The following is a 20,683-nucleotide window of genomic DNA, read 5'->3' on the forward strand; positions in this document are numbered from 1 at the left end:
TTGTTTACAGCAAGCTTCTTTGTGGATAATTTTCCCCATTGCACTGCAAAGCTCTCATTCAACAGAAAATTTTTACAAATGTAGGTGAAGAAGCTACTACGTTACTAGAAACATTAGCATAGAAAAGGTGACTTTTTTGTGGTGAGTTAAGTCAATGGGAAAACAAACACCTGAATACAAGAAAAAGCATCAAGAGCAAAAGCCAGTTCTAGGCATGAGGGAGGCAAAGCAGAGTCTGCTGACAAGCACATAGAAGGTCTGGGGAGCAACATTAACACTGGAGATGAAAAACGACTTTAAACTGAACAAATAAAAAAACCACATCCACAACTTTGTGGAATGTTAATTTGGAATTCAAATTCATGGATCTGGGTTTTGAATTTGTTTAACACTTCAGGATAAAGGTTACATTATTCCACCTCAGAATATAGTGAAACATGTTCTCATACTGTATCTTGTCAACCTACTTCTCACCAGACATGTTTTACAACACTTGCTTGAACATTAGGATAAGAATAATTCTCCTTTTACATACAAGTTCAATCACTCTTCATGTGAATAAAGCAGAGCATTAGGACATTTAATTTATTCACACACAGACATCTCCAGCCACATATGAACTATAAAATTTACAATGGCATTTTGCTTTAGGTACAAAAACACACATCAAGATAAATGCAAAACAATCTCTCCTAAACCCATTTTTTCTAGTATTGCTAATCTATTTAATAATTAATACTTTAGACCTATTCAGATGTTTCTGAGTAATAAAACTGATACACTTAATAGAAATGCATAACAGTAACACTGAGAAAATACAGTAAAAAAAAAAAAGATACTGGTTTATCCTTTACATGATGAAATTTCAGTGTAAGACCCAGTTACAATACAACAATCAGGTCAGGGTTCAAGATTTTCTGGACAGATGGTTAACTTCAAACACACTGACCCCCTATCAGACTGGATTAGTGCCAAGAGCACTCAGCCTTTCCTACATAAAGTGGGTCAGAATAGGTTTTATTCAAGTGCTTTGATTTGATGCATCATGATTTCCAAAGAACTTACTATTAAAATATGCTAGATTAAGATAATTGTATATTCTTACATAGAAAATGGGGTTCCTTCTTGGACATCACACTTACCTTCACATTTCTCCAGGATCTGGACAGTTTCACCTAGTTCCAGGACCAAGCCTTGCGGAACAGTTCCTCGGAAGCTGCATATCACTGGAGGGTGGGGAAAAAGAGAGAGAGACATATGAGGCTTGGATCTTTGTGTGAATTTTCTTCTAAGCATAGCCCTTTAGCTCACTCCCTGCATAAAAATAGCTCTTACATAGCTGCCCAGAAAACCTGTCAGCCAACTTTTCCTGATCAGAGAACTTTATTCCGGCCCTCATCAGAAATTAAGCTCAACAACAACATAAAAGCTGAGCTTTTAAAAAGATTTTTAAATTAAGCAAGGCTTGTAATCACTTTAATCAGAAACCTCAGATTCATATTGCATACAAAGATTTCCTTGTCTCGCAATTCTTACTCAACTCCACAACCCAACAATGGAACAGGCTGCCCAAACTGCAGAGATTACAACAGGAACTCAACTCCAGGAATTACTTCTCTCCAAGTTGAAACTATTTCAAATACCATCTGTGCAACTAATACACTGCAAAAAACCTGTAATACCATACATTATGAAAGAATACATAAGAATCTGTACTTTTGATAAGCACTAACTAATATGATACACATCTTGCTTTTCCAGGTATCTTTAGTTTTCATTAACCAGGGAAAATAAGAATCCATCTTCATATTTCAGAAAATATTAATATAATAAATAAAAATACTAAATGAAACTCGATTTTAAAAATAAATTTTAAAAATATCACAGTGTCTAATGATCTGTTCTTCAGCTATATTGATGAAAATACAACAGGGACATGGACATAGGTAGTTCAAACATGGCATGTCAGAACAAAGGGTGAATTGCAGGTAAGGTCCACCCTGCCCCCAGTCCCAGCATTTAAAAACTCCCCAGGCACAGATTTAATGCAATCACTCCAGTACCTTGTTCCAGGTAAACACACACTCAGGAGAGCCCTACACAGCCCGGAGCACTCACTATAAGTGGAATTCCACGAGTTGAAATAGTGACCTCCAGTGGGCACCATCCTTTTCTCCAATTTAAGAGAACACTCCCCTTGGAATGCAAACACTCCAGCTGTGGTCAAGATGTTCCCACGTGATAGAGGCACATTTCACAGAATATTCTGAGTTGGAAGGGACCCACCAGGATCATCGAGCCCAACTCAAATGAATGGCCCATACAGGGATCAAACCCATGACCCTGGAGTTATCAGCACCATGCTCCAGCTGAGTTCATCTCCTCCCTCAATACATTTCCATGTCAAAGCCACGAGTCCCTCAGGATTGCACAATAAGCAGACAGGCTGAAGTCCAGGGAAAAACACCATGAACTCAAGACTCCCACCTGCACTATGTACCACGAGGTAGGTCTCTTGAACCTCGAATTTCCAAGAAATAACAAGAAAAGCATAGCCAAAACTTCCACCAGAACAAACCTGCATTTTAACCCTATACACAGACTTCATAATGGGCAAGAAGGAACAAACTACACACACCAGGCAAACACACAGATGTGGCCAATACAAGAAAGAGTGAAAAAAAATAAAAAGGGAACCAAATGGCATCAAACCTTTGCACCTCCACTGCGAGACTCAATGCAGGGTTTAATCACAAGAGTTAAGAACTCAGAATTTTATCGACAACCCTAAACTGCTCTCTCAGCTCTTAAGGCCCAGCAGAAGCCACCGTCAGTTAAATGAGGCTTTAAATTCCTGTTTACATCAGAGGCAGGAGAAACACAACAACTGGCTCCAGACTGGAATAATGCAGACAGCATAATCCAACAAAAACTATGCTCATCAGCATTCTGGATTCATTCTCCACCCATGAAGAAATCATAAATATGGATTTCAACCAAAGAAAAACTACTTAAAGCCTCTCCCAAAGTGCAGGAACACTGACAACTGAAATGATGAACTGGCAGGACATAATCAAAAACCTCCAATGGCTTTTCCTTTTTTGTTTTTTTCCTGTTTATTTTACCCCTTCACTATTTTAGATAGCTGGATCCTTTAAATATAGAAAATGTTTTCTCGTTTCTAATTGGCAATTTTACCAGAACAAGAAAATACCAGTTGATTTGCAAAATACTGCAAAATCCTGTATTAAAATGTGATTTTTTTTGTTCAAACCAACAAAACCACTAAAAAAATTCACGTATGTCTCAAAAAAGGGGAATTTCAAACACCTTGGATAAGAAGCTACCTTTGAAAACACCAGAAAACAAAATGGAGAAGTGTTAATACAGTAATAAGATATTCATTTATGAGAGCAATTTTAGATACATTATTAATTTTAAGAATTTATATAGGCATGATAATATTAAAAGCCAGTTTCCAGACTGGCTTTTTCATTTTTTCTGAACATGCCATGGATATCACGACAGAGACACCAGTCATGGGACATGTGGGTGCTGGTGGTTGTAGACAATAGAAAAGAAATAACGGAGAGAAAAACAACTCAACTGGTCTTACTCAGCCAAGCCCAACAAGAAACAGCTAACACTGCATTAGATGCTCTGAATTAGCAAACAGCAGCTGACTTCCTATGACAATTATTTACTGTATTAAAACTACTGAATCAGGATGCAGCTGAGAAAGAAGTTGCAAGTTCTTTGGCCATCACATACCTGCTTATTCTGTAATAATACAGGCGAGTTTGCAATAAAAGCTAAAGGAAAGGTACCAGGAAGAGACAGTACTGGTTTTTTTTCAATTGCTGATAGAATAATTTTTTAAAACATGGTCAGGAGTAGTGACTTCAATATATTTAGTCTTATAGGGAGTAATTCTGATAGATCTGTTAGTTTACAGATGCAAACTGTCCACTTTTAAAAGGATTCTACTGGTCACACAAAGAACATCTGATACAAGGACTCTACAATATGTAATCGGCTCTTTAGAATTCAGAGCACTCTATTAATAAGATAGACAAAGCTCTTCTCTTAGGTCTACTTCACTCAAAAAAAGAATAAATAAGCAGAAATCACAAAACAGAAATGAACTGATTCCATCAGCTCTAGGTACAATCTTGATGATCATACTCAATTAGAAAATTAGTTCTCATACAAAAGTAACACCTCCTTCATTCTCAATACAACAGTATGGAATCCAATTCCTTTTGCAAATCATCAATGAATTATGTGAGTCTCTTCTGTTTGACAATTTTTATAATCAACCCATAGGATCGGTGAATAGCAATATGGATTTTATCAAAATAGTGGAAGCCAAATCTCAAGAGTAAATGATTTTCCAGCCACGCTAAATTGAAGTCAGGAAAAATCAAATAATCCAAATAAATTGACCCAATAGACCAAACTGTCTTGCTAAACTGTTAACAAGAACAAAGTTTAACATTTCTGAAATAAAAAAGACTGGTAAAAATAACTCCTGATTATGACAGAATCACAGAAATTTAAGGCTACTTTATAGTCTGATTTATTATTCCAAAGGTTACTTACAAAAAGTTATGGATGTTACTCATTCTTTAAGCTAAAAATGCATTATGCAAGACAACCTTATTTATAAAGGCCCTTTTAGATACACAGATCTTCTTAGCAGTATTATTTGAAAAATATGATCACAAATATAAATGAGAAATACAGAGTAATTTAACTATTCTGAAGAAAATAATTTACAGAGAGGACTCTGAAAACTCATTTCTGTCCTTTCCACAGAGAATTTTTTTACCCTAAATGATCACCTACAAACTGTCCATCAATCTGTAAGTCGCCATCATTTCTTACAAGATTCATGTCCTCAGTCACCAGAATACGCAAATAACACATCATCAAAACAGGCATAAAGCAAAGCTTTTACCCACCAGTTAACAGATCTGACTGATCCCTCCTGGACTCCAGGACACACTGCTGAAATATTTAACATCCATTTTCAAATATTAAGCCCCTCGCCATCATTCAGTTCTATAAGAAGGTGGCAGTTCCCCTCCCAAAGTCATTTAGCCAGCAGTTAAAGCCAACATTCTGCCAAAGAGGAAAGCTTTGAAAAAGCACCACATGCCATGTGATTCAGTAATTATCTCCAAGACAGAAGTCCCTTATCTGTGGTACTTAAACTGGACCACAACGAGAAAAATCCTTCCCCCTTCACCTCTGAAATTTACCAGTAAGAAAGGCACAAACCAATTCACACAGGCAGTGACTCTCACGCTGTATCAGAAAATATGAAGGAATTGTGGGGTACAACATAGAAGAACAGATGGCATTGGAATACCAGTTTCAAAAGTCAAAGATCCAAGGGAGGACAGATTTTTCCTTGCCCATGGATATGGCCTGATGCAGTATAATATAAGCAGCTGCATTGCAAGTTACCAGCAGTAAGAGAAACTGTACCAAAAGATAAACAGGACATGTTAAGCCAATGCATCTTTAAACAGGTTTGATTCCTCCTGTGTTCCACCTAAAGCAGCTCCTTGCTATGTGAACAGAGAAGATCCAATTGACACAATTCAAGAGGTTTTACAAACTATGTTCTCAAACAGCCCCTGTCAATAGCTCTTGAAGAAACTGCTCTTGGCTGTGATAAAGTGGGAAGGTGTTTGGACAGATAAGCAATCAACAAAGTGATGTGAAATAAAAGAGCCATTTCCCTTAGTGAGGACAGATTGATCAGCAAGCTCTGAAGGGACCTCTGTTGGAGTCTTTTCTTTTCAAGTATTCCTAAATGATCCAAAAAAGCTCATCATTCAGAGAAGCCACAAAGTTTATGAGGCCACTCAGGCTATTCAGAGTAATAAAGAGTTACAGATGGACCCAAGCTCCACAAGCAGAACTGGCAGATGAGCAGTGTTTAGTTCACCTGTGTGGTGTTTCATGAGGGATGAATAATCCTCACCTCACATACAAAATCATCATCTCCTCCCTTGCTAGTGCCACACTCAGTGGAACCCTGGAATGTCAGAGTTCTTACCATAAACTCAGTGCTCAGCTACTGTCAGGGGCCACCCCACATCACACACAATATTGTCTTGAGCAAAAAGGGAAGACATCATGACCCACAGTACTGCATAAAATTCCCAATGAACTCCACGTGCCAGTTTTCCCCTTTGCCAAAAGCTAACCCTTTGCCAGAAAGGATTGAACAGCATAAGGAAAGGTAGAAAGAAGTGAGAGAGGACATAGCAAGGACTGAATAAGGGCTTTTATATGATTGATTGTTAACCAAGATGAGACTCCTGTACCAGGAAGGCTGAAATGGTGGAGAGGGGATAACTGACAGAAGGTGCACAGGGAACTATTGCTATTCACCCCTTCCAGTTCAAAAAGCACAGCAGTGTCAAATGAAGCAGCAGAGTTCAGGACTTTAATAAAGTAGTTTTCCACACAGTGCATAAACTGTGAAACTTCTCACAAGATACTGTGGGTGACAGAAATTAAATGATCACTCAAGTTCCAAAGCCAACAGGACAAATAATGGATGTGTCCCACTCTCGGCTCTGCAAGGCCCTGTCCCAGGAAGCTCTGAAGCCTGGGGAAAGTTCCACCCCTGAGTGCAGCCACCTGCTGCGGGCACGGCCGGGCAGGACACCAGGGATGGGATGGGGCTGGAATGCTGGGAACTCCCTCACCTGTTATCAAGGAGTCGCCACCTGAGCTTCTGCTGTCCTGTCCTATCGACTGGTTGGGGACCTCATCTGAACACCAGCATGGCAAAAAGGAGAACACAACTCAGAGAAATGCTGAATCAGATTTCACCTGTGTTATTGTTACTTTCTGCTGCCAACCACAGAGGTGGTTTCATTTTTGCTGTGATATAATATTTAAATAATTTAAAATGTATCTTCATCTTATAATTCTTTCCAATTCAGGTTCCTGTGTCCCAGCTTCCCCACCCAGTCTCACCTGAGCTGCAATGCTGACACAGATTATTTTTCTTCTCAAATGGTTGCCAATGCCCTGATAATCACAGTGACAGAAATGTGTCACATTTGTCACATGAACAGTGGGAAAACCCAGGACAACAACAGGGAAATGCCAGAGAACTACCCAGCCCAATACATCCAGCTGCTCACTCCCTTGAAACATCTTTTTTTTTTATCATTTACACAGTTATCCAATGAACTGACATGCCTTCTCATGTACTTTCTTATTTTTTAATCTATTTCTACACATTTCAATTAAGCCTACAGAAATATTTTGATCTTGCATAATGTTCTATTTACACTACATAATATCAGTTCAGCTCATGAGTAATTTGTTTATTTTCATAAAGGAACAGAGCCCTTCCCCTCCCCACTGTCCAAGATGTATCAATGAAAATCAGAAGATTTAAATGAGGGCTGAGAAACAAAATCAGTTCAAGAGTTTTTCCATGTTTACATTGTTTCTTCTTCCTTCTCCAAATCTAAACTACGTCTCTTAATCATTAATTGGACTTGTAGGAATTATTTATTTCTCAGGTTTTCACAACCACAATAGAAATCATTGCTACTAGAACAGATCCAATATGCTAAACCACATTTTGATTTTTCTTTATCATAAGATATTGGTGAGGCCATGATTTAATGGACTGTATGAATTAATTTGGGGGCAAAAACTGTAATTTTGTGAATTTTCAATATATCTCCATTTACAAAAGACAGATCTTCTTGGACTTTGTGACAGGTTTTTTCCAGTTCTCAACTCACTGTTAATATTATCTGTCTTATTAAAATTCTGGTAGCTTGCAATATTTTTAGATGACACTTGCAGAACAAGTGTTTCAAGTTAAAGTATGTAATTTAATTTTTATAAAAGCTCTGTACAACACTCAGCTTGCAGTTATTCAGTTATGCACTGACCATCCCTCAGTACATCTTCAACTGAACCCATTTCAGAAGGAATGGCAGGAACAACACACAGGAGAGAAACAGCTGCAGTTGTGTTGCTCCATACCCAAAATACCTTGACAAGGTATAATCACACCAAGCAGACACTGAATTGTGTTCTGTGCTACAAACGTCAAAGTTCTCAAGTTCTCTGATGGTGTAATTTATGCTTTATTACACATAACCATGTTTTAAACTCACACCTCTATCACACCAGCTAAGAATTTGGAGTATGTGTTTACTTAGGGTAAACACAAACTCTGAAGTTTCACAGTCCTTATACAGCATTCTGTATTCAACTACTACTCATTATCACCAGTTAACATGGGACACAAGTCAATCCCTGAGCTTAATACTGACTTAGATTGATTAGTATTAAAGATTGAATTAAAATTTAGATCAATATTAAATGATCTAATATTGAAGAAAATAATGTAATTACTCCAAAGTGATAAACTAATACTATGATGAGCATATATCTATCCCTAAAATAATTTTTCATATTAATCCAGCTATTAAAAGTGTCTAGTATGACACAATACATGCTAGTTTTAAGAGCTGAATTAGATAAACTTTATTTTCTTCCCTGTAATACCCAGATGATAACAAAGGCTCCATGTAACCCAAGAGTCAGCAGATGAGACCAAAGATGGCTCTAAAACCAATATCTTTTCCCTAACAGAGGCTAAAACAAGGAGGGAAAGGAAGGGTATTAGAACAGGGCAACAATGTGGCTTCCCCCAACCTGAGACATCTGTGGACTGGGTCTTTATAAACAAAAGTTTTTATTAGTATTAATTTTATATATGTATTTAGTAGCATTTTCTATACATTTTCTTCTATGGAGCCACCCGAATGTTGTAGAAGCACAACAACTTTTAACAGCCCCATCAGCCCAGAACTCCGCACGTGACTCTTCCATCCCGCAGAAAAGGGGCTTCACTCGTTCGGCTCCTGTGTCACCAATGCTCCCAGGAATTGTATGAAATGCGCAAACAATTTATTTTTCCTTCCACTCCACAGTATTTGTGGTTTGAGAATTTTCTAAACTACCTTTGCTTAATAATGTATTTTCCAAGAAGGGCAGATGTGGATTCTTTGCGTTTAGGGACGGCAGAGGGAACAGCCTCCAGGCCAGGGCAGGATGACTGGGCAGGAAAACCAGCACTGATACAAATTATCCCACAGAGGACAAGAGAGAGGCGAGATTCAGCTTTACCTTTTTGTGAGGCAACTGTGTTGCACAATCACGCCTACGGGCGGCACTGAATTAATACTTCCCAAACCTCCCTGTACCTTCCAGTCTGAGCCTCTCTCAGAACAACAAACCTTTTCCCAGCAAAAAGGAGCAGTTCTTGAAAACAGAAAATTATGGGTTTAATAATTTAAAAGAACAAGATGCAGTTTATGATAAAAAAAACCCCCTTCACATTTTTATAAAAAATTAATCATATTGGCCTTTAATTTTGTTATTTTGTGGAACTGCTTGATTAAACCTGGCAGCTTCATAGATTGCACAGTTAGAGTCTGATAATATTTGACAAGGGAGCAGAACCATGAGGCAATGAAAAGAAAAACATTTCCATTTTATCCTACAAATACCTACAATAATGTTTTCACCTTCACAATACACCTTCCAAATAGTTAAATGATTAATTGTGGGTGAGGGTTTCAATTATTTTCCAGAAATTAACCTGAAACTTGCAGATTTATTTGCAACTCCAGGCCTCATTCAGCAAGTATGTCCATAAAGAATACAGGGAGCAGACCCCGGTTCCAGCACTTCCAAAACATTCTGGTGTTTAAGAAAGATGACAATATGAATAATTTCGGTATAGAAGAGAGGGTATATCCAATTACACCTTAAAAACCCAAATAAAACACGAAGTTTTTGCAGAAGGGGCATTTCTTGCAGAGTGCACTGGTACACACGACACAGAACAGGGCTCTAATCCGATTGGAATTGCCAGGCACTAATGTAATACAAACACACACACAAAAAAGATTATCAAAAGCTGATTAAAAGCCATCCAAACATTACAATCGAAGAGTAGGGATTAAACAAAAGACACGATTTAGACGAGGGCTAAAATTTTTTTGACCTTATTAATGGTCTTTATGAACTTTTATGCCAAATCTTGAAGAAAAATGTACTTCAGAACTGAAAGCAAGGCATTACACTTTGGGTTCTGTTTACTGCCAAAATTACAGTACAATTAAGTGAAGGTATTTCAGGCTGCTCGGGGAGCAGTGGCAGTTGCTAGGCAGCATCTGCTCCTGTCAGAGATGCTTCTTTCTTTGTGCAGTACAGAACCTCAGCCAGGAATACTGCCACCAATGGATTATTCCAAGGCAGCTTACTGCCATCACATGGCATCTGCAAAGTGCTCACCCGCTGCCTAGCAACACCGCCTCTTTCTACTGAGTCATACCAGCACCAGGAAAATATTCCTGCAAAAAAAGAAACAGATGCCTGAGAAGAAAGGTGATCATTCAGTAGCAGAGCAAAGGATTGCAAGCATCCTTCCCCTGCCCTCCAAGATAAAAATAGAGATTGGGCTCAAAAATCACGAGCTGTTTAAAATAGTTTTGCACATCCTGGTGGCAGGAGGTGGGAGAGAAGAAACGGACTAAAAGCCCACAGTGTTGTCCACTGCCTCTGCTGTGTTAAGGAACTGGTCTTGAACGTCCAGCTTTGCAAGGATCTATCCTGTTACTTCATCCTCTTCCTGTAAATCTATTCCATCAGTTCATTCGAGTCCCTCACCCATACATCATTCCCTCTATGCAGGAAGCAAATGCAGCAGGTTTTTCTCTCTCTTTTAAATAGAGGCAAAGGCTGCTTCAGTTTCTGAAACCTTCTCCCTCTTTCCAATACCCAACTGCAAAGAGGAGAACACTGACCCCTCTCTGCCCAGAGAGGTGAGGAGCTGTTCTGCACTGCTGTGTTCCACAGGCTGCAAACAGGAGCCTGTTGAACACTTTACTGTTCAACACCAGGAAGCAAAGGAAGAAACCAGTCAAGTTTTGACTCTCCTGGAGGGTGGAGATTGCACCACCTCTCCAGGCATCCTGCTCCAGGGCTTTCCCACATGCACTGTGGGAATCACTATCCCTGATTGGACTTTGCCCCCACGACTCCTCCTTTCACCCTGCAACTCTGAGAAGCGCCTGGCTATGTCTTCTCTGTAACATCCTAGAAAGCAGCTATCCATGAGCCAACCTTCCCGGTGCTCCTCTTCCCAGGCTGTACCACCCTGGATCTCACAGATCCTCCTCTTTCCTCGTGTGTTCCCACCTTCTCACCTCACCCCTTGTACTGTGAGATGCAGCCCCGGGGTGACTAAAGGAGGACAAGATCATTTCCATCACCACCCTGGTGCCCAGGATCACAGCCTGGGACGTGGCTGCCTACAGGAGAACACCACTGGCTCATGTTCACACATGCAAATCCCCACAGTACCTTCCATCTTGTCCCATTTCACACAGACTACAGCGTGAGACTTTCAGACCTCCCGCCTACCTGTTAAATAAGTTCTTAACACATTAAAACTCCCTTGGCATTTATGGTCACTTCGAACATTTCCAGTGAGCAGCAGGAAGGGAAGAACAGGGCACGTTTATAAAAGTGTATCTACCAGCATACAGCTCCTGCATTTTAGCTGAAAACTCTATTTTAGCCTATACTGGCTGCCACTCAAGAACTTTTTGTGCTGAAGACAGCTATGAAACCTATCAATCCACCCATAAGAACTTTGACTTTTTTGGTTTGCTACTGAAATACAAAAAAGAAAAAAAGTACTTGACTGACAAAACCAAAGATGCTTTCTTTTCATGATTTTTAACACTTCCAATCTTGACTGAAGCAAACGTACATTATTTAATGCTATCAACATCATCTGAGACATTGGGGAAATCCTTCTTTTCTCTTTTTGTGTCCTCCACACAGGTTTATTTCATTATTATTATTATTAATATTTATTTTGTTATTATTTATATTTATTAAACTTTTTCCCCCCCGTTAAAAGGAGAATATGGTCTTCTGCCAGAAATATAGTCACTCCAGAAGTGGGGGAGAAAAAACTAAAACCAACCCAACAAGAATCAGCAGCTGCAGTTTGGGGTCTTGCTGTGGTGATGAAAGAGAGAGAAGCCTATTTTCTACCTCCTCTGCCCCAGAATCAAAAGAGAAGCTGTTTCTGCAAGACCAGTGCTTGAAACACAATCTTCCTTGGCATAAACCCCTTGGACCAGAGAGATCACTTATCAGTTAAAAAAGAAAAACAAAGAAATCCCCCCAGCAGAGGGATTTTGGTCCTAATTCTGCTCAGATCAGCGTGCTGGGAAGGGCTGAGCCAGAGCAAGAGGGGGGACGATGGAAGGATGGACAGCTGCAGATCTCCCTACAATGCCAGGGAGCTCCCCCAGCAGGCACGGGCTGTTCCCATTGGATGCTCTGCACACACAGCAGGGCCAAGCACAGCAGCCACTTTCCAGCCCCAGGACAGCTCTTCCCACTCTAACAAGTCCCTGCTGGAGGAATGGCCTCGCAGTATCAGCTTTAAACAGAGGCACAGGCATGGAGAGGATTCCCCTCATCTCTCATCACGCCAGGCCAGGCCCACAGGTAGTGTCCAGCTCCATTTTGTACAGCAACAGCAGATGTCAGGGCAAGATTATTTCACAAAAATGTTGATCCTGCTCTAACAGGTCCAGCAGAACTACACTGTTGTCTCTCTGATTTAGCAAAATTCAAGTCACCAACCATTTGGATCATGAGCATTTAGAGAGAAACATAACACAAAGATGCACCAAAGTTCAAACTACAGTTTTCAATAACCCTTTTTTCCAGTAGTTCATAAATTTTTGGATTATTTGTCCCACTCTGGCTGACATTTTCTCACCTGAGCCTACATTCTCTGTCCATGTAATAGAGGCACACATACACAAAACAGTGCCTAGGTGAAGTGGGCAGCTTTCTGTAGACACTTCCACAGGCATTTTTCTCTACAAAGGAAGAGATGGGTGAAACAAACACCTCCTCCTATCCCCCTCATCCAGACTCAGTTACTGGAAACAGACATTGCTCCATACAGGGAGTACCCAGCACTGTCTGAGATACTCTCCTATGAAAGGCTCTCTGCTCCCTTCACCACTTGTTTGGGCAGCCCACCCAGCACCCACCCCAGCAAGGCAAAGGCCCGTGTGCACTGACACCCAAAGAGGCCTCTCAAAAGTTATACATTGCTTTCAACTGCCTTCTATTTAACAGTTCTGGGTTTCTCTGACATGGATACAAGACTTCCTTTATCAGGTTAGAAGACTAAAAGTGCAGGTACACATAAACACCTTGTTCATTAACACTTTGAGAGGGAAGAGTGGCCCTGCTGCTCAAAAACAGAGTCACAAGAGGTTTTCAGAACAGTATGGCACCTACCAAAGCACTCTGTGCTACACTCAGGCACACTGGGTAGCTCAGGGACTTCCATTCAACAGAAAGAAAACAAAATAATTCACCACTCCATCAACTGCCTACTGCCAACACTAAAAGCATTTAGTGCCTAAGCTTCCTTGCACTGAAATAAAAATAAAGGTTTCTCTGGATGCTTCAGAGAACAACAGCTTACCTCTGAAAGCACAAAGACCTGCTTTTAATCACCAAGAGTTAGCTGGCACCACTTGTCATAAGCTTTTCTTAAGGCTTAATATCCAGAAAGACTCAAGAAAAGAAAAAGTAGGTAAAAGCTGAAGAGAGATGGAGGGAAGTCTTATCCTTGGAATAAGTAATCACCTCACAACTGTACTGGAAAGCACTCAGCCTGCTCAAAGCCTCAGTTCCCTGCCTTCCTAATATATTCCCTAAGTTTGGGCTAAGGACATATTGTTTGAACAAACAATAAAACATGTCTAAGAAGAAGGAATTAACAGCCAAAAAACCTTTAGAGATGCTTTCAGGATCTCAAAAGACATCATAAAGTTCATTTTGATGTGGAAAAACTTGAACAGGGGGTTGATTTTAACATCAGTCACTTGAGTGAGTGGTTTGCCTTGAGGTTCAGTGAGCAGACAGATTTTGAAACAGAACAAAGTGAGAAACTGAGTGATATTAAGGTTGATTCATAACTTAAAAACAATCAGTGGAAAGACCATTGTCACTCACAACTGGGTTTGGACCAAGATCCCACTGAAGGCTTCCTTTGGCCTCTTCCTCAGTGCACAGCACAGCTGAGAGATGAACACAACAAACTTAATAACCACACAAATTAAAAAAAATTTTCTCTGGAGCAGGAGGAAAAAGTTGCATCAGGCTCTTCAAGGACTAAATAATTTTCCACAGACTTCCCATTCTTTGGTAAGTGTTTTCACACCCACTTCTGAACAGTGCTCCCATTTCTCAAAAGAACAAATCTATGGAACGCATATGGCCACCAACAACACCAGTTGTTGGACCCATCAGGCAATTACAGATCTTCTGTATTAGAACCATTTCGAAATAACTGTTTAATGTGTTAATCAGAAATGCCTGTCTATCTACAGGTCACTGTGCATATGAACACAGAAAACTTCCTCATTCCCAATTACCCCCACTTTGTGGGTTTTGAAATGTCAGCAAATACACGGTAGAGAATTTTATAATTACAAGTTCTGATAAGAGTTCTTGTATGTTTCCCGATGTCTACCTTGGAGTCTGACTTGTTAAGGGCAGAGCTGCTGCAAAAAAGGCTTTGCAAGGGTAGTGAGACTCAAGTCCAGCTGAGCTGTGCCACTGACTGTACCCTAAGAAAGTTGCTTTCAGAGGTTTAATAAAAAGTCACCCTTCCTCTCTTCCTACATAAAACTGCAAACCACAACCTGCACCATCATCCCATACTCACACACCAACTTCCTATTTCTTAAATCGTTCAAAAGAGAAATTACTTTAAATTTCGTCACTAATTTCATTCTGAACAATCTCCCTTCCTGTCCTACAAGCTTGACAATGAATTTCAACCCAAAGCATACAAATAAGAAACACCTGATAGAACCTGATTAACCATCTTTTTTTTCAGCAGGTCAGAACCTTTTTATCTGCACTAGTATGCACAGAAATTCCAGTTTTAAGTTCTTTTTTCCCCACCCAGACCTATTTCCATTAAATATGCAGGAAAAGTTGTCCAAGACTGCCAACTCACATCATAAAATGTCTCTTGTTACTGGATGTATTGTTAGGTGAGGACAGAAAGTCTGAACACCAAAATATTTCCACCCTTAGAAAATCATTCTAAAAACAAAATCCCTTCTGCAATAGGGATAAGGTCAGGAAGGAACTGCTTTTGCCCCTACCCTATTGGCAGTGGCTGAAGTTCTGCAGGTCTTAACTGAACACCCAACACAGCACAACAACAAATAAATGGAGAAAATTGCTCTAAAACCCATCAAATCATCCAAAGTTAAACCCCACATTGCACTGCTATCACTTCTTGCTCCAGGATCACACCCACATTCCCATACAAACCATGCAAACATACACATCTCACTCCTTGCCTTGGTGAGCAATTTGCTTCTTAACTTCATTCCTCCTGTATTTAGAAAGTTTTGGCTAATTTCTACTGCAGATGCATTTGTGGACAACTGGTATTTAGACAATCTCAAAGTAGTGATATCTTACAGGTTAATTCTCATCCAGCTCTGCAAACCAGCTCTTCATGAGAGCCAGTCTAACCACAATGTCTTTAGCTTAGTCTTTTCTAGGACAGATGAGCCAAAATATATTAATCTTTTCCCACAAAACAGTACATTTAACCTCCAAGTTCTATCAGCACCAGCAGAATTCTAGATTTACCCTAGACTGGAGCTGAAGCTGCCCACCATGTTTAATGACACTTTACTAAACTCTCCTCTCTATACTGATAGTATCCCATCAGATGCAACTTGGGAGCTGCTCTTTTCCAGAGACATTTCAAGGTGTGATTAATTTCCCATCCAGTTAAATAACACATATACATTTCCTTTACAATCCCTGACTGACAAATTCCTTTGCTCATTCTTAAAGCCTACAGGTAAAAAAAAAAAAAAAAAAAGGCCCTTAGGAGCACATACTGAATAGAAATGACTCCAATCCCTGGATCATCCCGTTTTCCTGACTAATGACCAAGTCCCCAGGTACCAGCAGCACTTCCCAAAGCAGTGCAGCACAGGAGGTTTGAAAGTGCATCCCTCCACGTAGCTTTGGTTCCAAGACAGATCACTGAAGAATATCCTTAGTCACCTCTCTCCTGCTGCCAGACATTACATCTCCTGGCACTGGGGCACAGGAGAGAAAATGAAATATAACCTATGTCCCTAACACAGCACCTGATGCAAGGATTGATATTGCTTCCCAAATTAACAATGGACATTTTCCTAATATGGGAGAGGGACTTTCCTCTACCTCTCTGAAACTTCTCATTTTTAAACATGTTACAAACCACTCCAGTGACCCAGTGAAACCACAGTGCCACTCACTGCCCCCTTCAGCAGCTGCCCCCTGTATGAACAGGTGAGGCAGGGTCTTATGCCAAGAGCCTTGGGGAGGGAAGACTTATCTAAGTTCTGCAGTCCTGTTCTTCCAAGCACAAATATGAACTGGAAGTGTGCAAGACAAGGTTTAGTGACGGGGGGGATCAAGATACTGATCAAAAAGCTGCAGTACAAAACCGTAACTAGGACAGTGTGATGTTCCACCCCTTCTCAGCAAGAACAAGGGAAAGTTTAGTTGTATTTGTGCTTATGGATTTCTTTTTCATTGTTACCAATTAAGAGGTGAAAATAAAGATTTAAAAATGCATTTTTAAATAAAACAACAGATTTTAACACTAATTCTTTGAACAAACTAAGAACAGATGCTGTTGATGTAGGCAGGTTCTCCTTCTCCTCTGTGACTTAATACATACATATTTAATATGGTCAGCCATACAAAATACAGCAGCAACTACGTTAAAAAAAGCCCAACAAAACAACAAAAAAACTTTCCTGAGAGCCACCTAAATGTGCTCCTTGCACAAAAACAAAACAGCAAAAACTGACAGCCTGATGAAATAATCAGCTCTCACACAATTGCCAAATGTTATTCACTAAAGAGTTCTATTTAACTTTTTTTAATACAGTATTATTTAATACTTGCTTTTTAAGACTAAATTAACTAATTAGATCACTTCAATAAATATTTTCTTAAGACACAGAGACTGCTTTAAAAATACTAAAACGCTAGAGGGCTAGAGAGAGAGTTATCGTCAATCATCAGTTCAGAATTCTTATTAATTATGTTCATAACTGGCCATCTTAAGCACCTGTGCAAGAACTGTCTGCTTTGCTTCAGCAAGTCTCAAGTTTTAAAAGTAGAGTTAGGATTAGAGGCACTGAATATAAGTATTTCTAAATAGAGAGGAATTACTCACAACAGCTACCAGGTAGTTGCTATAGCAGCTGAGAAATAAAATCAAGGTTGTCAGGAAAGTGTTTAATTTATTTAGAAATATCCTGAGCAATCTTTTAATATCTTTGCTGCAGATGGATGCAATGATTTGTATGAGAACTGGGCAATACAATGCTGTTCTACAACTGCCAGCGTGGAAAACTTCTTTTAATTGCAGATAGGCACAGAGAACTTCAGAACTGCCCAAAAGGCACCGACGTTCCCATCAGGAAACTGAACGTTCTCCTGCAGCCAAGAGCCTGTGGCTGCAAAGGAATATCTGCTGAGGGGCTCCAGCAAGCACAGAAGAAATGCCTTTGTCTGATACTCCCTAGAAGCCAACACAGAACACAAAGCCCTTCCATAGCCACATGTTATGGGGGAATGTGGTGTCTGTCTGAAGGAACAGCCTCTATGAATTATCACCTCTGTGCCAGCTGCCCAGGTAAGGCAACAGAGCACAACTTACTTCAAACAAAGAGAACAGCATCAGAATGAAGTACTTTATGTAGCACTGTCCCTTTCCTTGGTACACAAGAATAGGTATATCCAGGGCCTGGATGCCCAAACATTCCTTTCTATTCCACCAGAAACCTCTTTGTGGTATTCCAGTTGCAGAAATAACTGATTTTTCTCCCACCCAGCTTACATCAATTGGGACAAGAAGTTTATTGCCTTAATCCAAAGGCAAATCTTAAAACTTTGTCTGCAAAACTTTAACATGAGCACAGAGAAAACACACTGTGTTTTTTTGGACAGAGACTGCTCTAACTGAACCCAAACTACTAAAGCCCAAAGGCATAAGCTCAGAACAGTGACTCATGCCAAGAAGATTATTTTTGCACATATTACTTGTGGAATCAGGATAATTTACACTGCTATTTTGTCCCCTTTTTTTTTGTCAGTGCACCTCCCTTCAGCAAACCCTCAGGTCTACACTTTCTGCAGACTATTTGCTTCGAAATGCACAAAAATGACCCCTCCAGCCAGCAATGACAGACCTACTTTTGAAAAACTGATATGCCACTCCTCACTTGTAGTAACTAAACTCCAGATATAAGCAGCATTTTTCACCTATTTTCCTTCTCTGGAGGATTATCAACAAATTTCAATTACAGGAAAAGTAATTAAAGCTACTCAAGAATAAAAAAAGCTTGCCTAGAGATCACCCAAACTTGCACAACTGAGCCATTACCTCAGCCCTACCTACAGGTGTGTTGTCTGCAAAAGGAAAATCCCCATCCTTAGAGGAATATTCTCCAGCCCAGGGAACACTCATTGAAATAACACTTGTTTTCATTCACTGCTCTCTTTTCCACATGCCTCTTCCAGACTTGTTTACAACCTGAATGGAGATTTCCCAGCTTTTCTTTTCAAACATCTGCGTAAAAAAAATTAGTTCACCCATTTTTTGGATCAAGGTAAAACAAGTATTTTCCTATTTGAGCACACAGGCCAAACACAAACACAGCACTGAATGTCAAACCCTGCAACACGGCAAAGAAAAAAAACCTACATAAACAGAAGAAAAACAACAAGATTTGAAAGACACAATTATTTTCTCAAGCATCTATTACAATTATAGCAGTAAGTTTGGTCCTAGTGTAACAGAGGTGGCATTTCACCAGCAGATAAGGTATACTCTAAAGTACAGCATCAACTACATTGAAAAACCCCAACAAAACAACTTCATACTCCTGGAGCATCCAGCTGAGATGTAACAGGGCTTGTTAACTTTAAATACTCCCAATGACCAACAGACACGGCAACAGGATTGGAAGCAATGACTTCCAGGTGTTATTTTCTGCCACTTGTTCATATTACCCTACACTTACAGGTTCTCATCTGATGCCGCATTTGATTTTTTTACACAAAAGTGATTTACTTCATTTCTCTTTCCTTCCTCTCTTCACTGTGAAGATATGTGAGCTGTACTAAGCAAAATATTTGACTCACAAGATGAAAAATTAACAAGAAGTGGTTTATTATTATTATTAACAGAAAGCTTTTTAACAAAGAGGCATTAAGGCTTCTAATTGCTCACGAGTTAATTGCCAAGATCCCACTTTAACAGTCCCGGTTAACAGATCATGTAGCAAATTTGTTGATATTTAAAAAAATATTTGTACAAATCAATCATCACTACACACTGTGGAACTTAAAAATCAATAGATAACTAAAAATTTAATGAGGCGTTTAGGTAACTAATCAGGGCAGCAGTAGTGGCTTTTATTATTATAAAACAAGACAACAGTTTAAAAAAAATTAAATCGAAATGAGCAAAAGCGAAGTAAAAGAAATCCTGTATCTTCCATTTCATTAGATGTAACATTTCTGCTCTTATCAGGGATCTACACGCTAAAATAACAAACCAAAGCCGCCAACGGTGATGCCTCAGATTAGAGCAACCACGATGCCAGACGACTGTAAAATCTGATTTACCAAAACAACGAACAATCAGCGCAGTCCGCACGCACAGAGGCCCCGGGGCCGGCCCTCCGCAGCCCCCGGCCCGGCAACCTCGGCCGCCCCCTCGTCCCCCGCGGCCGGGCAGGTGCAGCACCGACGCCCCCTAAAGACACCGCGGCGCCGCCGGCCCCTTCCCAACTCCATCCACACATCGCCTCGCTCCGCAGATGGAAACGCAGGGAAAAGGGAACCGCGCGCTTAAGTAGATTAACGGCTCAGCTACTCGTTTTCTGATTATTTGTGCGATCCCGACCCCAGCGCGGGCCCCCGAACTCCGCTTGTCGCTCGCTTCGCCGCGGCGGCGCTCGGGGAAATAACGCGAACAAGCACACGCAGAGCGCATCCAGCGGTGCGGGCAGGGCAGGGGAGGCACGGCCGGGCAGCCCCCACAGCCCCGCGGGCAGCGTTGTCCCCATCCCGCCCCCGGCTCCACCTGAGGGGCAGCGCCGCGACCACCGCCGGCCCCGGGGGAGGGGAACGGCCGCCCCCCCACACGCACAGCACAGCCCCCGGGGTCCGGCGGGGAGAGGAGGGGGTGCGCGGGGCGGGGGAGGGATGCGGCAGCACCTACCCACGCCGTATTTCTCCTCCTCGGTGGGACTCCACATGCTGCTGGATGGCTCGGCCGCGGCCGCCGGTCCCCGGGCAGAGAGCGGCGGGCGGGCGGGCGCCGCTCATCGAGCGGGGGCGGCTTCTCCTCCCCCCGCGCTCAGCGGGGGCGCCGCGCCGGCAGCCCCCGCCCCACGCTCCGGCCGGGGCTGCGGGCAGGGGCCGCTTCGCCGCTGCCGGGGGGCGGGGGGAGGTCGCCCCCCGC

General features: G+C 41.1%; 1 protein-coding gene across 1 annotated transcript in view; it reads right to left on the reverse strand.

Annotated features, from left to right (window-relative positions):
• The window catches only part of DOCK3 (dedicator of cytokinesis 3), a 188,185-nt gene extending 167,597 nt beyond the window's left edge, over positions 1–20,588 (reverse strand). Inside the window, 2 exon segments of the mRNA XM_042018678.1 lie at positions 1,143–1,226; positions 20,441–20,588. Of these exon segments, the coding sequence (XP_041874612.1) occupies positions 1,143–1,226; positions 20,441–20,477 (121 nt within the window). The 5' untranslated portion in view covers positions 20,478–20,588.
• Positions 20,589–20,683: the final 95 nt, after the last annotated feature.

This window comes from Corvus kubaryi, unplaced genomic scaffold (genome assembly GCF_017639235.1).
Source record: "Corvus kubaryi isolate FWS band 111438036 unplaced genomic scaffold, C.kubaryi_AGA036_p1.0 124, whole genome shotgun sequence".
Taxonomy (NCBI): Eukaryota; Metazoa; Chordata; class Aves; order Passeriformes; family Corvidae; genus Corvus; species Corvus kubaryi.